Source organism: Apteryx mantelli, chromosome 18, assembly GCF_036417845.1.
Source record: "Apteryx mantelli isolate bAptMan1 chromosome 18, bAptMan1.hap1, whole genome shotgun sequence".
In the NCBI taxonomy this organism is placed as follows: domain Eukaryota; kingdom Metazoa; phylum Chordata; class Aves; order Apterygiformes; family Apterygidae; genus Apteryx; species Apteryx mantelli.
In genome coordinates, this window is record NC_089995.1 from 8,258,391 (window position 1) to 8,280,222 (window position 21,832).

Below are 21,832 nucleotides of genomic sequence, written 5' to 3' on the forward strand. Positions count from 1 at the left end.
AGAAATCTTCTTGCCTCTCTGTTCAAGGAACACTGTTTGGAACGGTGGTCCATGATCTGCAGTGTGACCCATCATACCCCTGGTATGGCAAGAGGGTGATAGGGAGGTGTATAGGGAGGATATAGTGCTTTGGCAGCCCAATTCCTACTTTCTCCTTTTACCAAGCCAGAATGCTTTGAAAGTTAATGCTGGGCGAGCAAGGGGGAAGGTACCTGCACTCCCTTGCTGGACTTGCAAATTGTGCTTATTGATGCAAGTTGTTCCAACCTCACAAGTCACTTTTCCTTCAGTAATCAAAGAAACACGTGCATCACTGCTAGAAGTAGCAGCATTATGACTGTGTGCTGTGACTTTCTGGCATGTATCAAAAATAGTTTACAATCCCCCCCCCACACACACACACTCTCCTGAGGTTTGGACGATAGTTTGATACAGAGTCAGAAGTGGTACAGTCTCTGGGCTGCACGGTTGTTAGGCTAGTATTGACCCAGGCAGGAGACGGTTTCTAAAAGGCTTTTTGATATTTGGTGTGTGGTTAGTTTTGGGAGGTCCTGAATGCTTGTATTTTCCACTGAAATTAAAGGCTCAGAGCATCTGTGTGGTCAGCAGCTTTGCGAGTCAGGATGTTACTGGATTAGTCTGATGCCCTTGGTCTCTGAGCACAATCAGTGATGGCAGCTGACTTGGCTCTTTTGCAGGGGAAACCTGATGCTTCTTGCCTGTCCTCTAAGGCTAGCTGGCAAACATGTCGCTAATGCCCTGGCTAAATATAATTTCGGAGCAGACACATTCTGACCAGGGAGACCTAAGATTAGCCTGTGTTCGACTGCTTGGGTCTTGTGTGATGCACAGTCCCTCTGCACTGCCTTTCAGCTTCCTTGTTGTGCGTGAGCCAAAAATACTGCTTAGTGGAAATGAGGAGAGCTGGAAGAGGGGCTTGAAAACCAAACTGTGCAGTCAGCCAAGACCAGGAGGTACCTGCTGTTTTGTCCCTGAGTGTGGGGAAATGGGAGCAGGCTTTTGGATGCTGTTTGGGAACTGAGTGGCAATAGTATCCAGCAGCTCAAGGAGCTGAGTTTGTTTGTAGTTGCCAAAAAAACAGATGTAGCTTCTACCTGGCTGCCAAATTCTTGTTTCCTCTGAGGGATAGAGCTATATACATCTCTGTCCTGGCTCTGCAGCCATCACTTCTCAGAGGCCCACAGACAATTCTCCCTCTTTCTGGCAGCAACTCCTCTGCTTATTTATGGCCTTGTTTTCTTTGATAAGTCTCAAACTTGTAACATTCCGTTCTTTCCTTGCCTGTCAAGGAGATGTTTGTCCTTGTGTCACTATTGGAGAGTATTTCTCAGGCCAGCTCTGCCTGGCCCCTGCCTCAGTCTGTCCAACTGCTTCGGCAGTAGATCCCAGCTGGGCTGTAATTGTCTTCCAAAGTTCTGGCTGAATTCTTTCTCTTTGGGGTTTGGAATTGTACTGCCGTCCTCGAGCTGTGTGCTGCAGAGTGAGAGGACACCTCTCCCCACCAGCACCGCTTCCACCAGGCCGCTCTGCCAAGCCCTAAGCCAGCTTTGCTGTGCTTGACTTACAGGGTGGTAACATGGAGGAGCAGTGCTCTGACCTGTAAATTAAACACCCATGAGAAAAGAGCTGCCTTGCAGCAAAGCTGGGGAAAGACGAGGCCGACTTTCAGCATTCTCTGTGCCTGGCTTTAGATCTGCTTCCAACGGGCTGCTGCAGACATCGGGGGGTTCATGGAACCAAACAGAAGGGACTCTTCTGTCACAGCTCCCTATCTCCTTTTAGCATAAGCTGGTGTAACCTCCCTGCAGCTCAACCTGTTATAAGGCAAAATGGAGGAAGAAGAGAGATCCAGGCAGAAAAACACCTTCAACTTCAATACTTGAAGGCTGTGTGTTATTTATTCCAACAGCTTATATAGTTTTATCAAACCATCTTTAACACAAAACATGTCTCCTAAAAGAGAGTGGGGTGAGATCTTTCCAGAGATAAACCCTTCTCAGCTAACAGCTTGCATGGGTAAGCCTCGATTTCAACAGTCAAAACAGGAAAATTTTTTCTCCCCTCCCCTTAACAATACCTTAAAATGTTAAAACCCAAAGAAAAAGATGCCTGTGGCTGATGCTGCTGGGTCTGTAGGTGGAGCTCGTCCACACGTCTGCGCTTTGGTCCTTTTCTGATAGCTAAGTGGCAGCAGCACAGGTGAGTGGTGCTTGACATGAACACGGCGGGACTGGCCGGGTCCCTTCCCCGCTGCCCACCGTGACTAGGGGCTACACGGACAGTCTAGGGGCCAGTTCAGATCTAAGATGCAAAATGAGGGTAATGCTTAGAAAACACCAAAATCTAAGCTCCTAATCTATGGAAACAGAGAATAAATAATAGTCTAAATTTATGAAGTAAGAAGGTACCTTGGACAGGAAAGTCTGTGTATATTATTACTGAAATTGTGTTTTCCTATAGAGGAAAATTGCAGCTAAGGCATCTTGAGAATGGCTCATATCACTACAACCACTGCAGTGTTGTTCTAAGTTGTTAGGGATGGGAGCAGAAGTCTTTTGGAGGTGCCAGTCCTTGCACAGCGTCCTGCAGCTCTCTGAACCAAATTGCAGCAGAGGCATTTGACAGAGCACTTGTTCCATGTTGGCTTTTGTCTGCAGATTCAACAGTAAATTCTTGTTTAAGGTTTACAGCAAGTCCCTCCTCCTGCCCCATCCCACCCCCTGCACGCTCTCATGGGGAGGGGCTGTTGTCTTGCCCCTTTGGTCTTGCTCCAGGGTCCTTCTCAGAAGAAGTGGCATCTGCTTGGCTTTCTGCAGAAGGGAGGATTGGGAAGAAAGCACGGTTACACTCTGCTGAGGACAGAAGTGATCAGTAATCGCTACAGGCTTACTCAGATTGCCAGCTGAAGAGCTTCCTGTGACCAGATATTTGGCCTAAGAGTATCAGGCTCTCCCTTCAAGGCCCCAGAGTGCAAACACTTCTCAAGACAGAATAGCTGGTGATGTTGGGAGGGAGCCTTGGGAGGTGTAAGGGTGCTGCAAGGATTTTATATGACCGCAAGGTGCGTAGATACAGCAGTCCTACAATAATCTCTTTCAAAGCAGGGGTGTGCTCTCCTTGTCTAAACTGTAAATGCAACTTGTAAGTGCTCCTGGAACGTCTTTAAGACATCGCAGTGGTTAGCCAAATTGCTCTGCTAGAAGAGCTCTAATTTGTTCTTGGCTCTATTATCGACATTAAAGGGTACAGCTAGGGTAACATGTTTCAAAGCATTTTATAGTTACAGATTGTAGTTTAGAGAGGTAAAAGAGAAAGGGCTAAAAATGAGTTTACTCTCTGCGTCTCTGCTGTATTTTTTGGCTCTAGTTAGTGAAAACAGACTAGATGGTTTCCCTACGCTTTGAGCTGAGGGTTTATGCTTCCTGACCAGTCAGCTGGTCAGCATATACTGAGCAGGGTGACATTGCTGCCATGTTTGGGCTACAGGGAAAGATTTGGAGATGGTTGACTGGTTTTTAAAATTATTTCTATTGTTACCTAAAATACTGTGGAAGTATTTTAAGGCTAATTTTCAACAAAACAAAACAAACCTGCCCAAAAAAGTCTAAGGTAGGTCTGATGTGTAATTTGCCCTGGGAATGCTGTTGGTCAGTCCTTGTCCTGTTTAAACACCAGTGCCTCTGCAAGCCAGACTAGCAAAGGGGGTGTCTGGAGCGCACAGTGCTCGTGTGCCGGGGACCCCAGGGACCATCGCGTTCCTTGCAAGGGGCCCTCGGTCTGGGAGAATCGCCGACTGGCCCAGTACCAGCTGAGCAAGAAGCACAGATTAGCCTCCCAGCAGTTTCGCACCTTGCCCCCTGGCCTAGGCTCCAGCAGCTATGCTTACTGGTGTCCGTGGCAGCTCACCTGCTCCTTCGATGGAGAGGTCACTTATGTCCCCTGTCAGCTTGCGCATGCTGATAGCAGTTGCATCTCCTTGGATGTCGTGCACAGCGTTCCTCCGACCAGCCCGATCACAGGAAATAAAGTCGGTGTATGTGGTGGACTCTACCTCCATTGCTGGTCTTGCATTTCCAGACGCCTGCAAATCCCTGGGGAGAAAACACAGTTCTGAGGTCAAGGATGCTCGGCAAGCCTTGAGGCATGACTCTGTTCAGGTTAGATTACTTTATGGAGTTAAATTACAGCATGAAAAAATAGTGGCTGTAATTCTGCTCTGGGTCCTAGAACAGCGGCGACTGAAATCTCAGATAACAACTCAGTCACATGGGGTGTCATGTTGGGTGACCCACACTGTGCCAGGTGAGAGCAGGTAGGTAGGAAAGATCCGTCTCGGCAGCGTTTTTGGCCCCTATTCTGCCTTCCCCATCCAGAGGCGAGGCAGACGAGGCATTTGTCTCTCCTTTTTAGTTTTCAGCCTTCTCCTTGACAAGGCCACAGCAGCAGCCAGGGCCTTTTCTACAGAAAAAGCATTCGCTCTGCTGCCGCCAGCTTTGTTCTTGCAGTGAGTGAGTGGAGACGGCGTAAACGAGACACGAGTCTGGGGGACGCTCGCGGCGGCGCCCTGTCCTTGCTGCTGCCCTGCTCCGACCGCGGCAGCCGGCTCGCTGGCACGCAGACCCTTCCCTGGCACCTCACTTCTCCCTCCTCTGCCCAGCCGCCCCGGGTTAAAGGCACAGCACTCGCCTCACCCAGCGCCTCTTTTGCACAGAGGAGCAGGGGTGGTAGCAAAACCGAAATCCCTGGGACACGGCATGCTGCGGCAGGCGGTTTCCCTGGCACGGCGGAGGACATGGAGGCTGTCTTGATTGTAAAGCCCTGAGTCCCAGTTTGATGTCAGCGTTGCCCCAAGGCCCCCTTCTTCCTCAAGCTGCCACGGGTGCTTTGGATGGAGGCCACTTTTGGCTCTTTGCCCTGGGGGTGGGAGGGTTGAGGCAGCCTGAATCTGTGAGCAGAAGTGATCGGGGCCTCAAACGGATACGAGTGTGAAAGCTCTAGCAGGCAGATGAGTATTTCATAGTTCTTGGGCTTTGGATCTGTACTGACCTCAGCTGGCGTATTTGTCAGATGCATGTACCTAACTGAAAAAGGGGTCAGTGAAACTGCTTTGAGATAAGCGCTACCATGTGAAAAACAAACCTCCTGCGAGATTTTGGATCCCTTCGCCCTAGGCTTATTTCTGTGCCAAGCACAAAGAAAGGGTTAGAATGGCCACTCGTAGCCCCGAGAGTAATGCTGCGAGCCAGCTCTTATTCCAGCCTGATTGGTATTTATGTTGTCGGTTTTCATTTTAGCTGGTGGTTTTACTTGCCAGCATTTGTACAGTACAGACCGTCCAGGGATCTCAGCAGCTCTGGGAACATATCACAGGCATCTTGGCTCCCAGGCACAGAGCTAGTTATTACATGCTGCCTTTGCATTGGAAATCTGGTGCTCTTGGTTCCTTCCCATGTTTACAAGGCATTTAGTTTGTTTATTTGCATGGAAGTTGGAGATTAATAGTTTTCTTATCTCTGATTTTCCCCACTGTAAAGAATATCCTTAACTACTGATGCTGCGAATACTTGGAGGAGGTTCTGATGAGAAACATGCTGGTGTCCAAAGAAAAATTCAACTTCTTGCCATTCACTGCTTTTGTATCTTGGGGTTAACGTCCCACAAGAGGCTGAGAAATTCGCTTAGCTCCTTTACAAACCCTGCATAAAGTTGCTCTTCTGAGGTAGGAAATCTGCTGTGTTCACACTGCTCCCTGCCGGGAGTTAGATACACAAAAGGAGACAAACCCTGAGACTGGACCTGCGCTTGCTTGTTGTCCCCCGTGGTAGGGACAGCCCTGCGCTGTGCACGTGCTGGTCCTGACCTGCTCTCCTGCATTTGTCCTTGGAGAGCAGGTGGGGGTCGCGCTCGGCGGGGCTGAGCCCCTGCCAGCAACGCTGCCCCGGTAGCAACTTCTGCTGCAAACTCGCAGGCTCAGGGAGCCTTTGGCAGCAGCAGGCTGGCGTGTGTCAGTCCAGACGTCCCTGCAGCCAGGTGGTGCTATGAAACAGTGCTTCTTGGGCTTGAAAACTGAAAAACAGTTGTGAAACTCCTGACCGATGAGATGTTTAAAGGAACAGGGCTAAAAAATGACTGCTCTTTACAGAGCTTTCACCTTCAGCTTTGCAAGTACATCCTTCCCTCTAAGTCCTAGCTCCTGCCAGTGGGAAAAGCCACACCATGGGGACTGGTGAGCTCCCTGGGTGGAGTTCACAGCACGGTGGCTGCATGCCACCATCCACTGGCTCCGCGTTGGTAAGCCCTGAATCCCTCCCCGAAGCTGGGGTGGTCCCATCAGCAGCGCTGAGCCTGGGCTCCCATCCGACAACCTCGTCCTGCAGCCAACAAAAATGACTTGCTCCCAGCGTGGAAGGGGAGAGCCCTCCGGCTCCAGCGTGATTCGGGCTCTTTGCATGGATTACCAATGAGCATTGGATATGGATTTAGCCAGCAAAGGGGTAGCCAGTCTTGGCTGAAGCATCTCTCTTAGATGCTTATTTGCAGATGCTGGGAGAGCCATCTGGTGCCACAGGGGTGGTGGAAGCTGGAAACCACTAGTGCTACTCTACTATCACTTCAGAGCTGCATGAGGAACCGAAGTGCTACTGCATGCTAAAAGCCAATGTTTCCTTCCCTGCAGGGCCTGCATTGAACACAAGATGCCAGACCCACAGCTTGTAGCGCAACCATGCAGCAACCTCACTCACATTATGATGGTAGAAAGAAAACAATGGAGAAGATGTGATAGGCCAGGATAAAAAGAGGTTAAAAACCTCCCCTTGTTCTGAGATTTAGCAGGATGCAGTACCCTCAAACCTTCATAAATCCAGCATGTTTCAGCAGCTTCTGGGACTCCTCTCTTGGTGCTAATGCTAGCTCAGGGAACGCTGGCATCGGCTCACTGGTAGGATGTGGGACATGGCCCACTGCAGACCTTCCCAGAGAACTTGCTTCTTGAAATCCAGCCCTTGCAAATGTCCCCCTCCTCTCAGGGCTCAGCATCCCTCTAACACATGTTTAACTGAGCAAGGGGAAGAGCTGCAGTCTTCACCCCAGAAAGAGATCCCAGCTGTTGTTCTTTCCTTCATCTTCCTTTCTTCACAGGCCTGTCCTTCCCAAGAAACGGCACCCAGTCTGGATGCGGCAAGCTGGCTGTCCTCAGCGAGCGAAGAGCCTTTCCCTGTGATGGGATGAACGTCTGTCAGTCCTCGCCAAGTCTTACTTTCAGCTCATCGGGACCCAGAGGCTGCTGACCCTCCACAGCTGCTCTGAGTCTTTCTTGGTTGAACACTTAGCAACGCTGATGTGTCTGCAGCTGAAATCAAAATTGGAGGGGGCAGAGGAAATGAATATATAAGCACGAATTAACCTTCAGACTGAACGGGGGAGAGGAGAGCCTGGGAAAGCCTGCAGATTCAGGACCTTGACTCTGCATTAGAGCGTGCCCGTGGTCAGCCTGCCTCCTACCGCTTCCCAGGCATCCTTGTTGCCTCAAGAACTGTGCAGTAGCGGTGGGAGAAATGTCACATGCTGGAATAAAGAAGCTTCTGCAAGAGCGGGCCAAACAAGCATGCGTCTATCTCCTCAAACCATGAAGTGCAACCAGTTCAGATGTGGGCTGTGCGGGGGCCCTCCTGCCTTTGCACAGGGGCTGCACTGCCTGGGCTTAAGGGTGGACTCCACAAATCAGGGGCAGGAGCCCACAAGCCCGTGGGATGAAACTGTTTCCCGGTGTTGCTTGCTGTACCTGTCATAGGTAGATCCACTTATCTGCGGCAATACCATGCCAAATGACTGAATGTCCTACCACGTGGGAAAAGGAAGGGACCTTTCTAAAAAAAAAAGAGAGGGGAAAAAAGAAAAAAAAAAAGAATATGTCTGCAAAAGCATGTCCTGGTGTGGGGGGGTTTGGGTTCGAGCTCTGCTGGGTGCCGGCCGGGAGATGGCGCATTCGATTTATTTTCCATTGCCGGGCAAGTTTGTGCTTGGCGTTTAGGATCCCACTGCGAAGAGATGGAGAGGGGCAGATTTTGAGCAGAGATGTCGAATTTGCGCAGTTCCTGCGGGGGTTTCAAGGTGGGCAGCCCTCAAAAGCCTTGCGGGCAGATCCCTCCCCGGCTGGCAGAGGGTCTGGCCTTTCCATCCCGGGGAAACCGTTGCACTGAGCAGGTAGTGGGAGTTGTCACCTCAATTTTCTGTGTAAGACTTGATTTTTCAAAGAGCATTTCCACATTTCCAGGCAGGTGCAGAACAGATCAGTGGGTTTTAGTCAGTGGAAACATCTTTTTACATGTCAGTGACAAGAGAGGAGCCAATTTCCCTCTTACCCACGTAGTTCAGTTCGAAACTGCGTCACCGTGGGCAGTCATTTAGCAGTGGTAGTGGCGTGCAGAAAGTGCCGTGTTTCACCAGCTGGCTCCTCACCTTCTGGTTTTCATATTCCTGTGGGCCGACAGGGGAGGGAGGAATCTGCAAGCTCTCGCCAGGCGTTCCCAGAGTAAGTGCGCATTCGGTTTTAGCAGCACATTAAAATGCAGTGTACAAGTATTTCCAGGGCACCTTCTCTGCTCGCTTGCCTTGGTGAAAAAATCTGGCTTTGCCAAACCTGCTACTTCGTCTGTACTTGTTTTTCCTTAGTGTTTTTACGAGGACTGGAATGAAATAGAAAATCTGGAGTTGTAATAGCCTCAGTTCCGCTGGTCTGGATTTGGCTTTTGGAGCTTTTTTGTTGTTGCTGTTGGACCTCAGCTGGGCTCACTGTCATTTTTTAGGGAACTCGTACAGCAGCTGAAGGAGCAGCTGCCTCTGCTCTTTCGGGCTCTGAAATTTTGTGGCTTAGATAAACTAGCCCTACTGGGCCCCACTGGGGCTGAATTTTACCCACTTAGATGGTGTCTGGCAGGTAATTAAAGGGTTAAACGTTTCTGCCACACGCTGGTGTGCAAGAGAGCCAGAAACTAGGGCATTTCCTCTGAGTCAGCTCGGTGCCCCTCTCCGTGCACCTGACAGCTCGGCAGCTGAGTCCCGTTTCCCCTCTCACCTGCTGCTCCGTAAGGCAGTCCCCGGGCTCAGCGGCTAAGAGCAAACACGTACTGCAAATACTACAAGTGGTGGACGAATGACCCGGAAACGTCACGGGAGGCTTAAACTCAGCCTAGAGCTGCGCACCTGCAGAGCAAACACAAGCCCCGTGACGCAAGCCAGAAGCCCGGGTCTAATTTGGCGGGATGGGGTGGATTTTAGTCGCGCCCAGCCCCGGACCCGGCGTCAAGGAGCGCCTTTGCAGGGCGTTTCGCTGGCCCCTGGTCTGCCGCCTCTCGTCTAGGTAAAACCGTAAGCTTCTTACGTCAAGGAAGAGCGATTTATGGGCTGCATCCTGATACCGGCTATCAGCGGACCACAGACCTCGGCCCGCTCTCCCTGCGCCGCCGGCCTCGCTCTCCCCTTCTGGCCTGCCTCTCTTACCTCTCGCCCGCCTCAGGCTTTTGCCCTCCGTCTAACCCGGCCTCGCAGCGAAGGCAGAGGGCCCGCGTGTCAGAGGAAGACCTGTTCGTCTCCGCGTGGCATCGGCGGCACTTTCTGGCGTAAGGCAGCTTGGCCTCGTGCTTAGACATTCTCGCCCCGAGGGGAGCCAGCGCGGCCCGCGTGCTGCAGGGAGGGAGGAGGCGCGGCGGTTAAGCTCGGCCTCGGCTCTCCCTGCGTCCCTGTTCCCTGCTGCCGCCCTGCTTCGCTTTACACAGACGGGGGCTCGGGCCCGGATCTCGCTTCCCTGCTTCCCCGCCGTAGCGCTGGACGGGGTAGGTCCGAGCAGCCGCTGCCCCCCGTTCGCTCCGGGGCGACACGGAGACCTGCCCGTCCCGCGGGGGCAAGCGAGAGCGGCCGCAGGGCTGCTCTGCTCGACACGCCGTCCCCCGTCCCGCCGGCGAAGGGGGCCGTGTGCCGGGGCCAGCGCGCACCGACGGCGGCGGCGGGGCTGCGCAGAGCCCCGCGGCAGCACCGTTTCGCTGTGCGGGCGGCGCTGAGCCCCGAGATGCCCCGGGGCAGGCGCTGTAGCAGACTCACGTCCCGGCACGCCGAGGGCCCCGCGTCCCTGGCGGTTGGGAGCCAACGGCCGCGGGCCTCGCCTGGCGCCAGGTTCTGGGCAGAACGGGGCCCCGGCACCCCATGGCCACCGGCACCCTGCCTCCCGCCGGGGCTGGGGACCCTGCCGCGGCCCCCGCCACCGCCGCCGCCGCCGCCCTGGGGCTCGGGGCTCCGCGAGGCGCAGAACCCAAGCCAAGCGCTCGCGGTGGGGCGGAGGGCAAGGGGCAGCGCTTCCCGGCGGTGGGATGGGATGGGACCTCGCTGCTGGCCCCCGCACGTATGAAATCTAAAGCTGCGAGGCCACGCTAAACCCTACCGTTTTTCCGGGGTATGTTCCTGCCCCACGCGGCGTCACGGTTCCCTAGGGGAACGGGGTTACGACCGCCTATTTCTGTTCAGTACCACATCCTGCTTCGCGTCCCTTCGCTGCCAGCCGGCGGGACAGGCGCTAAGCCGTGCGGTTGTGCCCGAGCTCTCCGCGCGGCGCTGAGCTCCCCTTGCCCTTTCATTCCATGGCACACTCGCTATTATTAGCCCTCTCCTGCTGGGGCCAGACCCATAACAACAGCAAAACATACTCAACAGCCCTGCTGGGCTTTTAAAATATTTACGGCGTAAGATGGTTTACTGCAGAGGGGGGCCTGGTAGAGCACAGAGACGGGAGCACCAGGATTTCTGTGCTCCCTGTGGGTCTGCTGTGAGGTTCCCTGCTGTGAGAGTCTCATCCAGGGAGGAGAAAAAACATCACGCAGGGCAGAAGCCAGCACTTGAGGTCAGGGGGTTTCCACCAACTGTCTGACAACTTCCAGCTGGAATTTCAGCAAATTTTCCACTAGCTCTTGTCTGGGAACAAGCGTGAGATGTGCATCAAAGAAGGAGGGCTCTGTACCAGGGCTGGAGAGCGCTGGTAGAGCTGCGCTCCTGTTTTCAAGGCCTAGCTACGGCCCAAGACCCCCCTGCACTCGAGCTTAGAGCCACAGCCAGAAGCCAAACTGAAGCTGCGGAAGTCCTGTGTGGAGCCCAGTCTTCCTAGTTGTTATATATGTGAAAAGTGTTGGTAAGGCTGGTCACAGACTGGCCTACGCTGAGCCAGGCACAGAGCTCCCTGCTTTCCTGGCAGGCATACATCCTCCAAAACGTGGGGACGTGGTGGTATTTGTCAGACTTGACGTGGTCCGAATTGCCGAGCCCCAGGTTTCCTGGCTGGGAGAGAAAACAAGCAGGACGAGGGCTGAAGTGTGGTTTCCCACCAGAATACGTGTGTCCACCTTAGTACATGTGTCCAGCTCATTTGTTCGGAGGCTCCTTTCCAGAGCAGAACAGCGTGAAAGAGCCTCACCAGGAACCCCTCGTGTCGCCAGAGTTGGAGTTATACCTCACTGGCTTTCCAGGATTTCTCTCCCTCTCCTTCAGTTAGTGGCTGAAGAGATGTCAAAGTTGGGCTGTTGGGCATGTCTCATTGCCCTTTCACCCCAGTACCTCTGCTGTCCCAAAGTGCCTCCTGCTGCTCCCGGTCCTCCTGGCCATTGCCTTGCTCCCAACTGATGTAAGAGATGCTCCAGCAGAATTCAAAATTACGGACAACCCTTGGCGTCTAGGGCAGGATGGCTCCCTCGTGCATGTGCGCAGCAGTCCCCAGGGGAGCAGGGGAGGCCTGGGGGCGAAGGTGGGGAGTGGGAGGCCATCGCTCAGTTGCTCCAACTAACAGCACCCTTCACTTCATTAGCGCAGTCTGTGTTGATCTCTCTGCTGGCCAAGGCTCTGGCTCCAGCCCCGTGCGCGTGTTAGTGGCTGCACGAGGCTGTTAGTTACGTTCGCATTAATGGTAAAAGGCTCCAGCTAATCACTCGGAAAGGCAACAAGCAGCAGCCTGCTCCAGACGCCCGGCAGCGCGGCTGGGCCCGGTGCTGTGCGCATCGGTCTAGTCTGGCCGTGCAGCTCTGCCGGTTTGCACTAGCTGAGACTCAGCCCTGTGCAGGGTGCCTAAGGCACCTCTCCACCTGCACTGGGGCAGCATCACCTTCAGTCTCCGCAAGGGACAGGTGCTTGGTGTAAGCTCCCCAGATCCTCAGGGATAGTAGGAATCACAATATCCCTTGGCAACCAAGGTTTTATGAAGCTCTCTGCTCCTCCCTCCCCCCAGCATCCAACCTTGGCTGCATTTTAAGCCTCTTCTGCGCTTCTCACCAAGTTGATTAATGGAAATAATTGGTCTCTTCGTGCATCTGGAGACAGTTGCCGTGACAGCAGTTGTATTTTTGTTTTTTGTTCCCAGGTTGAGCTTGTTTTTCACATCCCACAGCTTCGAGGTGCTAATGAATCAGGGCACTTAAGTTTCTCCACCCCTCGGAAAGCCGCACGCTCCTCTGAGCATCGGGGGAGGCAGGGCAGAGCGAGCATCTGCATCTGGGAGTTAAAATTAACTGTCTGGCTCAGAACCCGCGACAGATAAAGCCACAGGACGAAGCCAGTGCAGCCCCTTGCTCCGTGCAAGACGAGTGCCGCGCATCGGGGGGACGTGGCAGCCTCCGCCGGCCCGTGCCAGCAGCGAAGGCGGTGGAGCAGCCTGCCAGCCCCGTGGGAACTCCCCACCTCTGCGGGGCAGGGAGCCGAGCTCCGGGAAGGGCCCCTCCGGGGAGAGGGGCGGCAGCGTGCTCGTCCCTGCCGCTGCCACGCGCAGCCACAGCTCAGAGCAGCCGTCGGGCCAAGCCGGCCCCAGGGCAGGGCAGGCTGGCACATCTCTCTCGCTGCCTTTTTGCCTCCTAAAGCCAGGCCTCGTGCTAGTGCTGGGTCAACGCTGGTCTCTGACTGTTGCACAGCGAAGAGAAGCAAGCCAAAGCCCTCGTATTCAGCCAGGGAGCTGCTGCATGGCCACTTAGCGCCTTCCTCCTTGTGAGCCGGCCCTCCGTGGACCCCTGCGACCCTTGGAGGGTAGGCTTCGAAGCCGTAAGGAGTATCAAGGTATCAGTGTGTTCTCCCAGCTTCTTATTTACCTGCCTTTTCATGTGAACCTGCTTTTTACACAAACAGAAGTGATGACTGTGTGGAAGATCTAATACTGGCTGAATTTGCAAGACAGACTAACCACAGAGCAGTCACTTCACACGCCTCGGCTGTAAAAATCTCACAGCTGCTCCTCTCACGTTTTAGAAGGGCTCCTGTATTGTCTCCGCTTATGACGGGCACAGACATCCCCATCACATCTGGGCCATTTAGTGGATCCCTTTTGGATGTGGATGGCCTGTGGATGCAGATCCTCCTGCCTCCCCCCAAATCACGCAGGCCCCTGAAAGAAAAGTCCCTGCTGTATTTCACATCAAAGGCTGGAAATTACCCAGTAGTCCCACAGCTCTTCTGGTCGCACCAGGGTATTGCTCTCTCAGTGACCATCACCTACTCAGCCCACCGGCCTGGGGGCTCTCACCCACAGCACAGCCTCCCCTTCCCTGACAGACCCTCCCCAAGCAAGGAGCAGATACAGCTGGGGCATATTTTCTAGCACAGCTGCCCTTGCCATGTATAAATGGAGGGAGAAGGCAGATTGGCTTTTGATGGCTTAGCTGTCTTTTTGGGTGCAAGAAGAGCTTTCTGCAAGGGGAGAGGTAAGCAGGGCTGGGGATTTTTTTATATGCTAAAGAGGGAAACAAATAAATTGTGTGCAACTTTGCTCTGTTTTCTGAGGGCAAGAATTGATCTCTGCTGTTGTGTGAGCATGATGCTTGTATGCCTGGGAAGGGGGAGTTTAGCTTGGGAGAGGTGTTACACAGGCTATAGCAGCAGCTAAAACTACATAGCTAGCTTGGGGAGACTGCTTAGCACGGGGTCCATAAAGCTGATGGCCACCTGTGCTGGGCCTTCCTCACTCAGGCTTGTACAAGCTTGTAGAAAGTCACGTTCAGCTTCCACGTAGTCCTTCTGCCTAGGTGCAGTGCAAGGGGCTGAGTGAGAAGCCATGAAGCCTCCCGAGATGCGAGAGCCCTGGCAGCTCTCAACAGTCCTAAAAATAATCAGGGCATCTCTTGAGAATGTCACCATGGAATAAGGCAGGCTGATCAGCAAAAATGGGCTTAGCTCCGCTCCCTGGGGCCTGTCTGACCTGTTCCTCCACACCACTGCACAGAAGAAAATCACTGGCATAACTCACAGCCTAGAGCAGGGATGACGTTTGCCTGGAAAGTTGGGGGGGGGGGGGGAATCTGTCTTCTGGAGCTATGACAAGAATTAAATGGCTGAGATGCTGCTGTTGGTGCTTTACATACAATAGGAACGAAAAGTGCTGGAGTTAAAAGCAGGCCTGCAGTGAGATGTGGCTAAGCTAAGTCCTTTGGTGTGGCTCCAAAGCTGCTGTTAAATCAATAGCTCCTTTGATCGCGCTAACTCGCTCAAACCCCCACCTGAACATGGAAGGCGGCACTGGGCCTGCATATACCTTTCTCTGCACATTTCTATGGTGGGTGAAGAATTTTTGTACATCTGTGCTAGATAGCAACTTCTGCAACCTGCAGGCAGGTTAAATACCCTCTCAGTAAGTCACTGGGGAGAGGACACCTAGACAGGAACTGAAGTGGTATTCTAGAAACGTGCCTGTAATGCTACATCAGGGAACCTCAGAGTGGACATCACCGAGTTATAGCCTCAGAACAGGGGAAGCTCCCAAGAAAACAAATTGCCAACTATTTTATTGTCCACTGAAATGCAGCCTGGGCGTGGGAGTACATGGGATGTTCCTCAGATCTTGCTGGGCTGACTGTGCATGCCGGGCAAACCCCACTGATGTGGCTATCTGTGGGCAAGCGTCATTCCCATGCAAGCATCGGGGCAGCCCATAAGAAAGCAGGCTTTGCGCAGGACGCGTTTCCTTCCCGCTGCTCACAGAGCGCACTCGGTGTGCGGTAGCGCAGTTTGCTGACGAGGGAGAGCCACGCAGCATGGTTTGCGTTAGTGGCTGCCCTTAGCGTCAGCGTTGCAACACGACTTTGTATAAGTACGTTGCCATGAAGTATAGAAAATACAGCAGGAAAGTCATTACAGCAGAATTGCGGATGTTCATTTCCTCTTAGCTCTGGGTGTCTTTCTAGCAACTAGTAGTTCAGAATACAGGGGCAGGTCAAATGACTTTTTGCAAAACGGAAAGGAAAAAAACCCTTTCCTGCTTATATAATACTTCCCTGTGAATAAAAACCATGTTGGTCTGCAGTGTGAATCCCTACCTGATTTAGTTGACTTTCCTTCTGGACATGACTTCAGATAAGCTTCATACACAGCAGGGCAGCAGCTTCTGGGGATGGAAGAGAAAATAAACATAAGAAAATGTTGCCTGTGCTTTTGTTTGGAAGCACAAAGCTCAGTTGCTTTTTCAACTGTCTGAGTGTAACAGCAATGGGAACGTGGGGTCTGGCAGGGCTTTGCCCAGGGGGCTTAGCAGAGCTGGGCTTGGTGAGCACCCAGACAAGAGCTGCGGGACTCTGGGACAGTAGGTGTTTGTGAGGCCCATGCTCGGGAGGATTTGCACTACTAGTGGTTTGGCCTGTTAAGGTCTAAGAACAAAGAAAGTTTAGCGAGAGGCCTGGCTTTCACCAAAGAAGTTCTCTTTGGTTTTACTTCTCCTTTTCTTCGCTTCATTTGGGTGCGCTGGGGGGCCTGAAGCAGCTCACTTCCCCTGCTCCGGACCGCCGGCAGGCTCGGCACAAGTCAGTGGCTCTGTCGTGAACGTTAACAAATGTTGGTTGGCACCTATGTTGGATTTGAAGAAGTGAAACTTCCACGTCTGGCTGTTTGAGACGAGGGGAAGTTTGATCGGTACTTCTAGTTGCCTTGCTTAGTTTATCTTGCGTTACTTGGGTTTCTTTGCTGTTTGTGCTTGTGTACAGCTGTGCATTTTGTCCCCAAACCCCACTCAGAGACATTTCCTCTGTGGCCTTAACATCTGTGGGTGAATTGTAATCTCCTGACCTGCAGAGCCCAGCCAACAAGACGCTTATTTTAGCAGCTGTTTCAGCTTTCAGACTTTTTGGAACATCATGGACTGTTTTTTTCACTCTGTCCCAGGAACAAATATTAGCAGAATGAAAAGCAAGAAGTTAACTGTTTAATAATATAAGCAGTAACTAGTTCTGTCTAGCCCATCAGTGTAGCGTACCCCTCTGCTATTACGTCCCATCAGTTTCCAAACCAGAACAGATCGAGGGCCTTTCTCCTTACTTTTGACCCACTTTTTAAAGTGCCTATTTGGAGGAGCCGAATATTCCTTGCCGGCTCCGTCCCTGCTTCAAGGACAGGGCACTTGCTGCTTTTGTGTGTCCGTTTCCCCATCTGTTCAATGCAGCTATTAATACTTGCTTCCCTCACTAGACATTTCAAATATTTGTAAAGCACTTTCAGACCTGCAGATGACAGGCCTACAGAAGTGGAAAATACTAATTATGATTGGGACAACATCCAGACAAAGACACAAGGACTGAATGATACAATTTTGTTAGTGTTTACTGCATTTACAGTGAAGGGCTCATTGGAAACACCAGACCGGAAAAGAAACAGGATTCCCACAACTCTGGGAATATGTATAGCCCTTTTGGGGCACCAACCAGGCAAACAAAAGCAGGAAGGAAGAAAGCCAGCTTTGACGATCCATGACTCTTTATTTTCCTCCTTTGCATTCCTGCCTCCTCCTGGCTCATGTGTTACACAGCCCAAACAGTTAAAACCTCAGCACTTCAGATTTATTGCAGGAAAAAAAAAAAGCCATCAAAATATATGGCCCTGTGCCAAGAGAGGCTTAAAGCAAATTGGAACAATGATGCTCTGAGCTAGAAAAGGAAGAGTCATCCCTGAGCCAGCCTGTTCCTGACGTGATGTGAGGGGAAAACCCCATAGTCACTCAAAGGAGTGGACTCAAGAGGGAAACTCTCCAGCAACTGGTACTGGCCTTCCAGCTGGAACCAAGGCTGCAGTGTTGGGTGTTTCTCCCCACAGCCCCGGCTTGGGGATTTGGAGTTGCTGTGTCTGCAAAAGTGACGGTGGACACCTTGCTCCATCGGTGAAGGCTCCCATGCCGCCCTGGGCAGGCCTGGCCCCACAGCTCCCACTGCGATGGGCAGAGCTGTGAAGGCACCTCTGTGCGAAGGCTCGGGCCAGGCAACCTCCCACACTGGGTGTTTAAGGGTGCTGAGGTGGTTTAGTTGGTGCAGTGCGACTAAGGATGGGCAAACATATCATTGTTAAAGAACGTTTTACACTTCCTAATCTGATGCCATAACCCAGCAAGGTACCATGAATTATTTGGGCACCTCTGGAAACATGCATTGGATAGCTAAACATCCATTCCTGATCAGGACAGAATTACAAGGGCATTGTCATCAGCAAAATATACATCATTTGGCACTCAGATTCCTTCCATTTTTATCAACTGTTGCTCAAAAGGAACAAACATATGAAACAAATGCAGTGTTCTCAGCATTGTTTCAAAATGACTGCACATTCCAAAAGACCCAGAATGTGTTTTGGCAGAATTCAGCATTATTCTGTACAGCAGATGATGTGGTGCTGCTTTTGATCCAGAAAGGAAATCCTTTTTGGTTTCAGCCATGGTGATGGTGGCAGAGAAAAGGTCATCCTCATATCTCTTGACTCATGGGTAGACAACATGCCAAATCATTGCTGCTTAGAATATGAGAATTGTCCCCCCAGAGCAGACTAAAAGACTGTCTCATTTAGTATCCTGTCTACAAAACAATAGCTGGCATTCTTGGCCTCAGAGGTGCAGGCAAGCTTGTAATTGTAATGCAATATTTTTCATCAGTTACTAATTGCCCTGAAACAGAAGGTTTTATAATCCTTAAAAAACAATATCTTCTTAATTATAACCAGGGTAGTTTTATTACCCAGATAAGTACATTATCTCTATTTAAAATGCCTTCTGAAGTCTTAGTTCCAGGGATATCTAGTGGCAATGAGCACCACAGATTAATTGCACATTGTGGAAACAGTAATTCCAGTAAAGTTGATGACATTCCACTGAGGATAAGTTTGGCCTATTACATCATTGCAAATATCAACAAATGTTGGCATTTCAGGGCTTGCCTGGGAGTTCCCGAGGCAATGGCTTGTGACCAGTAGTACGTCTGCATGAAAGCAGGCATGGAGAAGCAACACAAAGAGCACCATGCTTCTAGGGAAGAATTTAAGAACTTGTAGTGCGAGCCAGAAACCAGTGGTGCAAAAGTACATATCCCTGCAGGCTCGAATGGAGCAAAGGTTTTGCAACAGGGGAACAAACAGTTCATAGTCCAACAGGGCTGCTCTAGCACAAGAGGTCTCAGACTGAGTCCTGGAATGGTTTCTCTAGCTATCTGTATCTTCTGCCTTGAGTAGCTGGGGACAAAGCACACGCCATAGCCTAGCGCTCCCAGTTAGTTTCAGTCTCACTGGCTCATACTGGTAAGCTTTTGGTAGCAGCTCCCTTTATGACTTGGCTTTCTCTAGTCACAGATTAGAGTACTGGAAACAAGTCTTTTCTCTCATTCTGTCTCAGAAATGGATACTGTGGTGAATGGTTTGTCTTGGTCCTCTGAATCGGTGCCTGTATACAGCTTTAGTCACACTAAGGAAACCCTTAGCAGCAGAGAAACCAAGAGATCTTGGCTTTGAATGTGAAAATGAGAGACTCTGAACAGGAGCATAGAAAGGCAAACAAAAAGCTGGGTTGTGGCTTCTCATGTTCCTCATTGAATTTGGAGCTGTAGATTCAACCCAGCAACTCTGCCACAGATCTGTGTGACCCCAGGAAAATAATTTGATCTGTTTAGTTTCTGTCTATAAAATAAGAGCCTGTGATGGACTGCCCGGACAGGCTGGAGGGATTAACTCATGGCAGAATCCTCCAGTAACCAGCCCTGAAATGAGGGAGGTCCCGAAAGTGTTAGCAACTCAGAAAACATTTTTTGTAGTTATATTTTTGAGGTGAGGGTTGTGTGGCTATGTATATTGCTCTGAGTGGGCTCAAAAGTAGACTTATTTTTCTTTGGAATAAGAAAATGAGGAAAAAATATGCAAAACCAAGTGCTCTAGCTCAGTGTGTGACTTTACACCTAGTTAGAAATGGCCACTGTGAGTACAAAAATGAGTGGTTGGAAAATGCATGCCTATGAATATTCTTGGGTTTTAAGGTCTCCACTCTCAAGCTACCCATGGTGGAAGCTTATCTACCATATTTTAATGGTCTCCAGTTCTTTGAGGCATCCGAGTCTTCACACTGTTGGAAAGCATCCTTGAAAATGATGGCAGGGAAAACCAGTGTGTCCTTGTGGAGCTCTGCCTAAAGGAACCAGAGTGCTCTGTTCTGTGCTCAAGATATTTTAAGCATTGTTGCTATAGCCATGTTTGTAAGTGGTCATTTAATCTGTCTGCAGCATGAATGAATCGAGCCATTGAGGAGCTCCTCATGTATCCTTGTTTCCCAAACACTGTCCCTCCTGAGAGTGGAAATGTGAGGATTTCCCAGCTGGGTGGCCACACATTAGCAAGGTGGCCCTTTTCAGCTCAGAGCCTGAGAAGCCAAAGCATGCCTCATGGCTATCCAAATTGGGCACGCCAGCCTGCCCACCAGCGAGCAGGGCAGAGCCCAGAGTTGCCTGGGCTGCCCCTGCCTGCCCTGTCCCTGCCACCAGGGCAGGTGGCTGCAGTGGGGCTTGGAGCTGTCACCTCTCCAGGAGTCCTCTCGCACTGCTGCAGCGCTGCATCGTCCCCTCCGTGGCTACCTCCTGCCTGTTTGACGCTCTCAAGTCCTCTTACGAGTTTGTCCCATCATCTCAGCCACCAAGGGCATTGCTTCTGGGGAGAAAGGCTGCACTTGGCTCTCACTTTGTGGACTCATTTACCCCTTCTGAGCAAATGGAAATGTTTCCTAAACACCCCTTTAGGGCCAAGGCATTACATTCACGTAAAAGCTCACTGCCACCACTTCCAGCACCTTGGGGGAAACTAGAGAGGCGAGAGGAAGAAAGACAGCTCGGAGGTGGAGGAATTCTCAAAACCTCCCGGGACTATTGCCACACTGCTGTTCTTTTTTTATCCCAAGTCTTTGCCTTTTAAAACATTTGCTTGGAAAGTTAGATGCCAGGGAGTCTCAGAGCCCGTTTCTGCTGACACGCACGGCAAAATTCCCATTCATGCCGGCGCTTCACCTAGGAGCCTCGGGAGCTTTGCAGTTCCTAATGATCCTGAGCGGCGATTCATATCGCAGCCTGCACAGAAAGCCCTCCGGGCACAGCGGCCGCCCGGCTGTCTCGCAGGTTGGCATTTGCTCGAATGAAAACCAGAAGTGCCTCTTATGTTGCAAGGAATTTTGTCTGGCTAGCTGCTCAAAATAAATGGACAAATGTCAGAAATGAGGCCAGAAATCCCCAGCGGGGGCAGAAATCCATGCTCCATTGTGATTTCTAAATGCTGAATCTGCTCTCCCCGCTTCCCCTTCGCGGCCGGTCCCAAACGACATTCTTTCCAAAGTGACATGGTAGCCACCTCCCTCGGCTCAGCCTACAAACTGCTGCTACAGACAGCAGAAAGCTGAGATTCAGCTAAGTTTTCAACCTACGGTTTGTGGGCAGCAAAATCTCGCTATTCGCAGTCAGTTGGGCAAAAGTTAACTCTATCTTCAAGCCAATCGCCCGTTCGTAAGGCGGCTGCAGCGCCCGCGCGGTCGGCTCCTCGCCGCGTCGCCAGGTAGGTCTGTCCTCGGCGGACGGACCCGCGCCCGCCGGTGATGCACCGCAGCGGCATCCGCGTCCCTCGCGCTCGCCGCGAGCCTGCGACTGTACTTACAGACGGACCGGGGCTCCGGCGGCTGCTTGAATCCCAAGGTAGCGAGTCACGCCACTAGCAAAGGACCCGGGGCTCGGAGCAACCCTCCGAGCGTATCCGCCGGGTCGGGCGAGCAGCCAAGGCGGCCAGGTTAGTCACAGCCCGTTTCAGACTTGCCGTTTCCTTGTACTCGGAGCTGCTAAATGAAGTTGCGCTTCTGGGGCCGAGGGGCGTGTTCTCGGCTCTCGCCAAGTGAGTCCCTGCCTGCTGTAATCCAATGCTCGTCCTGATGATGTCAAGCGGCTACTGCTCGGCTTCTACCTTACAGCAAGGCGGGAGGGATTGATTTCCTTCTCACAGGGATCTTTGTTTAGCTTTGCCTTGTAACCTCATCTCCCGGCAGCTGCGGGTGCCCAAACATCCTTCCTTCGATTTTCAGCGCTGGAGCTTTTGTTGCGAGATGCTTCCCCCTCGCCGCAACTGTTGGAGCGGCCCCCCTACCCCCGCGGAGGCTCCACCTGTTAGCTGCTGCCCTGCGCCGGCAGCTCCCGAGGTTTCTTTAGCGCATTGCTCGGATTCACTTCTCAGCTGCGCCTCGCTATTTAGCCTGCGCGGTGGGGCCCGGCCGAAGGCACCCTCGCACCCGATACGGTGCGAACGCTTTTACTGGGCTGAGTGCGAGGGCAGCGCCTCGCAGAAAAATAGCTTTGTGTCTTTTTGGAGTGCCTTCTGCTCCGCGGAGTCCCACAGGGTATGATATGCTTTGTAAAAGCCATGTGTGCTTCAGGTCATCTGCCCCTGGCTCACAGCCTTATTTGGGGGTGAAATGCAGAGCTGGTGTCAGAACGGCACCCAAATCTAAGGGGGGAAGGTGCTTAGGGCAAGCCGGTGCTGT

The 21,832-nt window shown here is 52.0% G+C and overlaps 1 protein-coding gene across 1 annotated transcript; it reads right to left on the minus strand.

Annotated features, from left to right (window-relative positions):
- Nucleotides 1-1,900: 1,900 nt before the first annotated feature.
- Nucleotides 1,901-21,214, minus strand: PKIG (cAMP-dependent protein kinase inhibitor gamma). Its single transcript, XM_067307546.1, has 4 exons — nt 20,959-21,214; nt 15,351-15,418; nt 3,928-4,112; nt 1,901-2,831 (listed from the first exon to the last, which is right to left on the minus strand). The coding sequence occupies exons 3-4, from the start codon at nt 4,076-4,078 to the stop codon at nt 2,752-2,754; spliced, it is 231 nt and encodes a 76-aa protein (XP_067163647.1). The 5' UTR covers nt 4,079-4,112; nt 15,351-15,418; nt 20,959-21,214; the 3' UTR covers nt 1,901-2,751.
- Nucleotides 21,215-21,832: the final 618 nt, after the last annotated feature.

Bases quoted from the DNA above. Each gene is read 5' to 3' on its own strand.
- PKIG (XM_067307546.1), bottom strand. From the start codon at position 4,078: ATGGAGGTAGAGTCCACCACATACACCGACTTTATTTCCTGTGATCGG. The intron at 2,832-3,927 runs GTGAGCTGCCAC...TCCCTTCTGCAG, and splicing joins CCTCTCCATCGAAGGAGCAG to AAAGCCAAGCAGATGCCACT.